General features: G+C 43.7%; 1 protein-coding gene across 1 annotated transcript; it reads right to left on the bottom strand.

Moving 5' to 3' along the window:
- Positions 1-1,072: 1,072 nt before the first annotated feature.
- Positions 1,073-8,111, bottom strand: RRM2 (ribonucleotide reductase regulatory subunit M2). The gene is made up of 10 exons (XM_008059301.1): positions 8,007-8,111; positions 7,832-7,906; positions 7,346-7,489; positions 6,941-7,057; positions 5,972-6,105; positions 3,271-3,365; positions 3,013-3,146; positions 1,504-1,608; positions 1,303-1,416; positions 1,073-1,225 (listed from the first exon to the last, which is right to left on the bottom strand). The coding sequence occupies exons 1-10, from the start codon at positions 8,103-8,105 to the stop codon at positions 1,073-1,075; spliced, it is 1,170 nt and encodes a 389-aa protein (XP_008057492.1). The 5' UTR covers positions 8,106-8,111.
- Between the last annotated feature and the right edge of the window lie 8 nt (positions 8,112-8,119).

Raw genomic sequence — 8,119 nt, 5'->3', positions numbered from 1 at the left:
CAGTGGCACGCTCCCGGCCACCGCAGCCTCGACCTGCTGGGCTCCAGCGATCCTTCCACTCAGACTTCCAAGTAGCTGGAACTACAGGTGCACGCTACCACACCCGGCTATGAATAAACACATCTTTTATGAGAGCCCATTTCAGTCTTCATAGCACCACTTAAAGGAGCAAGGTCTCAGGCGGGTCATTTCGTTTAAGAGCAGACTGAAAATGTATAATATCACCTTAGATCCCACCTATGAAAACTATCCAAGGGTCTTTTTATATCAACTAGAAGATGGGAAATTAGAATTTGAGAAAATGAAATGCTAATACTCTCACACATAAAGGCCCAGATCAATTCCTGATGACTTAAGTTAGAAGCTCTTGCCTAAAAGATCACCCTGTATCTCTTATCTCAACACTCTTAAGATATGGCAGAGAACCAATCCTATGATACTCTATCTGGGCTACAGGGTAAAAAATAGAACCTGTCTTCTATATAGCACCAACGGACCAGTAGCTAAATATGCATAGGATTAACTTTAAAGTATCAAAGAGTATTTCAATTCATTAAAGAAAATAAGGTTTACATACTTAGGAAATTCTGAAATGGCTCCTGTTAGTAGTTAAAAGAATACTTTGTATTTGGTGAAGAAATCAAAGAAATCTGGCTATTACTTTGTACATCGTTTGTTTGTAAAGTGCCAGTTTTATGTACAAACCAGTTAAGTAAATTTTAAAATGGGCCATGTAGCAGCGAAGCTGCATTTTCCAACTGTCTAGCTTTAAAGTCAAAGTGGCCAGTCACAGCTACTGGTTAAGTCATAGCCAGCCAGCTGCTTTCCAAAGTCAAACATGGACAAGATCTTCCATAAGAATCCAAGTAGCTTTTCTTAAATATACTTCCTTTCTAAGTGGCACAATTAGCATTAATGAACAGGACTGATCTTGAGTTAGCTACACTGTCATATAAACATTATGAGCAATTCATATGTAGCTGGTTGATACACTTAAGCTGATTGTTTTTTATATGAGAAGGAAAACAAACAAAAAAAAAATCAGCAAAATAAGAGCTCATCTTCAGTTCATTTAGAAGTCAGCATCCAAAGTAAAAGAATTCTCTGTTGGACTTGACATCACTCCCATTCTCTGATATTCGCCTACTCTCTTCTCAAAGAAGTTAGTCTTTCCTTCCAGTGAAATATTCTCCATAAAGTCAAATGGATTTTCTACTTTGAAAACCTGAAAAGGTTCACATCAAGATATAAACACAGAACACCAGTTTCAACAGAAGCAAAAGGGTATAAACAATACTTTACCTTGCTAAAACCCAGTTCCAGCATAAGTCTGTCAGCCACAAACTCGATGTATTGCTTCATTAAAATGCAATTCATCCCAATGAGCTTCACAGGCAAGGCTTCTGTGAGGAACTCCTAGGGATAAAACACAGCTTCTGAAGACAACTGAAACATAGACATCTTCTAGCAAGTAGGAAGGGCCTGTACACATCACTCGCCTACCTGTTCTATCCTAACTGCATTGATGATTATTTCTTTTACTCTCTGCTCCGATGGTTTGTATATCAGGTGTTTGAACATCAGGCAGGCAAAGTCACAGTGTAAGCCCTAGAAGAAAAAATTCAAGATCGGGGTGGGATTGGCAGTTGAGGGAAACTGCTAGGGGAGGGAGGGGCAACCTCATCAAGGGTACCTGCATAATCAACATTTGTATACCTGACCCTGAATTGTACCCCACATCCTTATTATAATTAAAAAAAAAAAAATCAAGATCAGAATAGCCAGAAGACTCCTGCCATCAACATGGAATATGAAACTGCTTTATCCCTCCTTGACTGCGGTCCTTATACAACTTTTTCAGCCACACAGAAAACTGTCAAAAGAAAGATGACCTCAACTGCTGACTTTTATTCTGCTGATGTCATGCAGGTGGGCTCAGCATCCCCCAAGGCCCTCAATGCCAGACTAGGACAGTCCAGGTCTACTGTTTGCTCTGCTCTGTGGTGGCAAAGGAGTCAGAACCTTGCCTCCATGTATTCTTTCTACAGCCATGAGCTCTCCAATCTTGCCACTACTCTCAGCAAGAAAGACAGAACTCAGTGACAAGGCCAGTTTTTAGATGCTCAGGAAATTTGTGATCCAATTGCAGGTAAATCAAGTTGGCAAGTGTTAGTGCATTAAATCCCACAGGTTATTTGCCTATACAGGAAGCAAAATCTTCCTTTAAAGTAAGATCAACTGCGTTTGATCTGTCCAGCGGGCTCCAGGCTTCCTGACTTTTTTGTTTTGGTTTGGTTTTGAGTTGGAATCTCACTGTCTCATAGGTTGGAACGCAGTGGCATGCTCACAGCCACTGCAGCCTCGACCTGCTGGGCTCAGGTGATCCTTCTCCCTCAGCCTTCCAAGTAGCTGGAATTACAGGCACCTGCTACCACACCCAGCTAATTTTTGGATCTATTGTAGAGATGAGATCTCGCCAAGTTGCCCAGGCTGGTCTTGAACCCGAGGGCTCAGGCAATCTTCTCACCACAGCCTCACAAAGTGCTGGGATCGCAGGTATGAGCCACTACACCCAGCCTTGCTTCCTGCCTTTCAAATGTGACTAGAAAATCTGGCCACCTTTGTCTTCCTTTCCTTAGTTTAATTCAAGCACATTCAAAGACATACCCACCAAACTGAACTTCTTTCATCAAGATGCTTACCAACTCCAACTAACTTTGAAGTAGAGTAGGATCACATATAACACCAGGCAAAGATAATAAATTATCCCTCTAGGAAAATCCTACCAAGTGTTTATGCATCCCAGCCTACAGGGTAATATGTATGTGCTAATGTATAATAATATGAGAACACAAATAAAATCATTTCAGTAAATTAAAGTATTTCTTTGCTGAGTACATATATGATTGAACTCACATCTTGGGTCCCCTTCCGTGAACAGAAGCGCATGCTTACAAGGTACAGGTATTTGGGGTTAGTTGTGGGTTAGCTTGTTATTTGACTTAGACTCACCTCATCTCTGCTAATAAGTTCATTGGAAAATGTGAGGCCAGGCATCAGTCCTCGTTTCTTGAGCCAGAATATCGATGCAAAAGAACCAGAAAAGAAGATGCCTTCCACTGCAGCAAAGGCTACAACACGTTCTCCTATTGAAGAGATAACACCAAAATGTTTCTAGTAATTAACTGTTAGAATTCATAGGAAGGGTCAACAATCATTACATTAAGAGAATGAAGCTTAGGTCTAAGTAGGGCCCAGGGCCTCTCTTACCATAAGCAGCCTCTTTGTCCCCAATCCAACGCAAGGCCCAATCTGCCTTCTTCTTGACACAAGGCATCGTCTCAATGGCATTGAAGAGAAATTCCCTAGTAGGCACATACAGCGTCAGCAATTAAAGCATCATGGCAGACTTCTGATCACATATTTCTAAATAAGCACTCTGGGACAGAGCCAGATTCAAGTATTTGCCAATTCTCTCCCCAAAGGAAGAACTTACACTGAAATGTCTTCTTTTTACTGGTTAGCTTTTCCCTCCAGTGTTCTTTCGAAAATCTCAACATTCATTTGACTTATGTTAACATTAATACAAGCTTGGGAATTCTGTAGTTCATGCTGAATTCCAAGGCCTACAAACACAAACTTAAGTCCATTACGCTAGGGGCATTTGATGCCTTAATTATTTCAGGTACAGATCACAAGCCCTAATTTCTTTAAATTTTAAGTGCCAGGCCAGGTATGGCTCAAGTCTATATAATCCTGGCACTTTGGAAGGCGGAGGCGAGAGATATTGCATGCCTGTAGTTCTAGCTACTTAGAAGGTTGAGGCAGAAGGATCACTTGAGCCCAGTAGGTTGAGGCTGCAGTGGCTGTGAGCATGTCCCTGTACTCCAGCCTGGGCAACACAGTGAGACTCCAACTCAAAACAAATAAATTTTAAGAGACATAATTTTTTTTTGGAGACAGTTCACTGTTGCTCAGGCTGGAGTTCAGTAATACAACTTATGGCTCACCTAGCCTCTAACTCCTAGACTCAAGTGATTTGCCCATGTCACCTTCCTGAGTAGCAGGGACTATAGATATACACCACCTTGCCTGATTTTTTTTTTTTTTTTTTTTTTTGCAGAGATGGGGTCTTATTCTGCCTTGGCCTCCCAAAGTGCTGGGATTAAAGTTATACACCACAGCACCCAGCCAAGAACCACAGAATATTAACTATGCTATTCTTTCACTAAATGAATAACCCCCAAAGACTGTCATTGGGTGTGTTATTTGGGCTCCAACTGCCACATCTATATAATTAAACCAATAACCTGGATTACTTCCTATTAAAATTTTATGCTACACTGTCAATTCCAGGTCAGGAAAGCAAATCAATGGGCACAGCACTTAACTGGGTCTTCTTGGGAGTCTGATTTCCTAGTTGGTCCCTACCAGATAACTTTTGTTCTAAAGCCAAGATCACCAGACATTGGGTGCCTTTCATTGTTTCCATCTCAACGATCTCTGAGACTGGGTTTGCTTTTGAGGCTTACCAGACCATCTGGATCCTACTTTCTGGTCATTTGCCCCCAGTCATGCCCCAAGTCTTTACCTTCTTTTCTCATCACCACCCACAACGTGTTCAAATCTCTTTACCCCTAAAGAGACTCCACAATTCTTTCAAGTTACCGCTCATTTTTCCTCCCCAGGTTTCCAAATAGTCTACAATAGGTGGCTGAGTGTTTGGCTTCACCACTTCTACTGCATAAGAGAATCTTAATCCTGTCCCTGAAACTGACCTGAGCATTTGGACCACTCAAACAGCCCCATTTTTTCTTTTCTTTTTTTTTTTTTTTTTGAGCTGAGGCCTTATTCTGTCACCCAGACTGGAATACAGCGGCAATCATGGCTCACCACAGACTGTACCTTCTGGGCTCAGGTGATCCTTCCACCTCAGCCTCTTAAGTAGCTGGAACCACAGGCACACACCACCATGCTTGACTAATTTTTTAATTTTTCAGAGACAAAGTCTCACTATGTTGCCTAGGCTGACCTTGAACTCCTGGGTTCAAGCAGTCCTCCTGCCTTGGTATCCCAAAGTGCTGAAATTATAGGTGACGTGAGCCACCACACCCCATCTCAAACAGCCCATTCCTAATTTTCCCCCTTCCAATCAATGTCCAAAACAGACCTTAAGCTATCTTTATTTCTTCTCTGTTAACCCCAATATGAACTATCATTTCAGCCAAACTGCTCTGCGCCTAAATTAATCTTAGGGTTCATGGTTATCTCTACGTTATGTAATTCCTACTTCTAAGTCTTATTTTCTCCACCATTCGCCCCAGGCTCATATTCTAGTTATAGTAAGATTTGCCACATGAATCAAGACTGTCAGACCTACGCTTCAGTTTATCATACCCAACATCTGGGATGTTTTCTTCAAAAGAAGGCATTAGCTTGGTTGTTCAACAGTATATATGTATTTTTTTAGTTTCACTCTGACACCTAGGCTGGAGTGTAGTGGCACACTCATGGCTACCACTGCCTTGACCTGCTGGGCTCAGGCAATCCTTCCACCTCAGCCTTCCAAATAGCTGGAACTATAGGTGTGTGCCACCACGCCCAGCTAATTTTTTATCATAGAGATGAGGTATCGCCATGTTGCCCAGGCTGGTCTCAAACCCATGGGATCGGGCAATCGTCTTGCCTCCACCTCCCAAAGTGCTGGAATTATAGGATTGAGTCACTGTACCCCGCCACCAGTACACTTCAAACTGCAAAAATGGAGTACCTTTGTAACTTTAAGTGAATAACTAATAAGGTGAATTTAGGTCTCTTGCTAAGAGGAGACATGACTATAAGTGCTAGAGTGTCTATGATTGATTGCTTAGTCATTCTGGAGTCAGTTTTATTCCGATATGAACTAAAACACTTAAAATAAAGCAACAATTAGTGAGTCTTAAACACCTTGAAGTACTACTTAAGTGCTCACCGTTCTTTGGGGTCTTTAATGTAAGTGTCTATAAGGAGACTGTACATTTCAGAATGTATGTTTTCCATGGCAATTTGGAAGCCATAGAAACAGCGGGCTTCTGTAACTTGAACTTCTTGGCTAAATCGCTCCACCTAGTGGCAAAACAAAGTTAAGCAAGAGAAAAAAACGGTAGCAACTATCAATACTGGGAGAATCTCACCCCCTTCTTTACACCATTATAATGTGCTTCTATATATATTTAACACAATTCTGTGATAAAACTCAAATTTAATATGCTATGCTTAATTTATTTTATTTTTTGAGTCTGAGTCTCACCCTGTTGCCCAGGCTGGAGTGCAGTGGCACACTCACAGCCACTGCAGCCTTGACCTGCTGGGCTCAATCCTTCCAAGTAGCTGGAACTACAGGATCACGCCACCACACCCGCTAATTTTTGGATTTATTGTAGATATGAGGGCTCACCAAGTTGCCCAGGCTAGTCTCAAACCCTTGGGCTTAGGCAATCCTCTCATTACCGCCTCCCAAAGTGCTGGGATTACAGGCATGAGCCACCCCGCCCTATGCTTATTTATAAGATCAGGAAATAGAGAACTAAGTTTCAGTGAGCACTCGACTGAGTCACTCTTTCCTAATTCATGTCAAGAAAGAGCCACTCACAGTAAGACACAACCAAATTACTAAAACGGCAAAGCCACAAAAAGGACAGAGAAAAAAAAAAAAGGAGAGAGCAAATGTGGTGGCCACAAGAAGTAAACCCATTACTACCACTTAACACTATCTTTGAGTTTCTTTATCGTCAGGGCAAATAATACCATGGGAAATACTGCCAAGTGTGTTGCCAAACAGGAAATGCCATGTCATACCAATACTCGCTTACACATTTGGTATGGAAAAGTTGAAAAAATGAGGAAAGTGAACCAGTTAAACTTAAATCTTCAAGTGAACGGAAGCTTCTTGGAAACTCACCAAGTTTTCATTTACTATGCCATCACTTGCTGCAAAGAAAGCCAGAACATGCGATATAAAATATCTCTCCTCAGGTTTCAGGGTTTCCCAATGCCGGAGGTCTTTGGTAAGATCAACCTAAGGTTTAGAAGTTCAGTGTTAGCATCAAGGAAAGACACTCAAGCATGCAGGCCCTCACAGGAAGCACTTTTAAGATTTGTTAAGTCTCCTAACACCATTTGATTCATACACCCCTCACATACAGAGTTCCAATTAGAACATCTAACATTCCCACAGGGCAACCATCCCCCAAAGCAATGTTGAGTTCATTTCAAAGACGTTATGGGCAACCCCCTCAGGTCCCCTTCTGCCACTACAGGGACCTTCTAGTGACACAGGGCTCTGCGGTGACGCTGCTGAGATTACCTCTTCGGCTGTCCAAAAGGAGGCCTCAGCTTTCTTATACATCTGCCAGATGTCATGGTACTCGATAGGAAAGATGACAAAGCGGCGGGGGTTTTCTCTCAGCAGAGGTTCATCCTCTACCCTGAAGGCAGACCCTTTAGTTTTCTGCCGGGGGAGAAAGTAACAAAAAGGTTAAACACAGGGCAAACCAAATTGTCATTGTATAAGCCAAGTACGTTCAATGATGGACCATTTCACGTGGTTCAATGTCGCAGTCCCACTGCATTCCGCATGTGCTGGAAAGGCAATACACTACAGAGATGTAGGGTACACCACAGAACGAGTAGGAAATATACTGCAGGGCCAGTAGGGAATGTACACACGCATAGGGTGGCCACTCCCGAGGCTCTTGGCGGGAAAGGAGGGAGGCCGGCCCAGACAATGCGTTTTTGGCGCCAAGACGCCCAAGCCCTCGGGACACTCTTGCGCCCCCATGCCCGCACTCACCGGCTCGGCCGGCCCCTGGAAGATCCTCCTCGCGGTCTTGCTGGCCAGGACGCGGGAGCCGCTCAGGGCCGGGGGCTGCAGGGAGACAAGGGTGAGGGGCGGCGGGGCGCCCTTCCCCCTCCCCGCCCGGGCGCGCCCCCAACCCGCAGCGCCCGCCGCAGCCTCGCGCGCTCACCGTGTTCTCCTTGTCGGCCAGGCTGAGCCCCTTCATGGGCGACAGCTTCAGCTGCTGGGGGTCGGCGATGGGGGCGAGCGGGGCGCGCAGGGAGAGCATGGCGGCGGAGAGGG

The sequence above is a fragment of the Carlito syrichta genome, unplaced genomic scaffold, assembly GCF_000164805.1.
Source record: "Carlito syrichta isolate Samal-C Ts95f unplaced genomic scaffold, Tarsius_syrichta-2.0.1 Scaffold303988, whole genome shotgun sequence".
NCBI classification, from domain to species: Eukaryota; Metazoa; Chordata; class Mammalia; order Primates; family Tarsiidae; genus Carlito; species Carlito syrichta.
Note: the sequence above shows the minus strand (reverse complement) of the source record. Positions and strands in the feature narration are given on the sequence as shown.

What these genes read in the sequence shown, in the direction of transcription:
- RRM2 (XM_008059301.1), bottom strand. Translation starts at nt 8,105, where the DNA reads ATGCTCTCCCTGCGCGCCCCGCTCGCCCCCATCGCCGACCCCCAGCAG. An exon ending in CCTTTTGGACAGCCGAAGAG is followed by an intron (nt 7,058 to 7,345) that starts GTAATCTCAGCA and finishes TCTAAACCTTAG; the next exon opens with GTTGATCTTACCAAAGACCT. An exon ending in ATTAAAGACCCCAAAGAACG is followed by an intron (nt 3,366 to 5,971) that starts GTGAGCACTTAA and finishes TGTGCCTACTAG; the next exon opens with GGAATTTCTCTTCAATGCCA.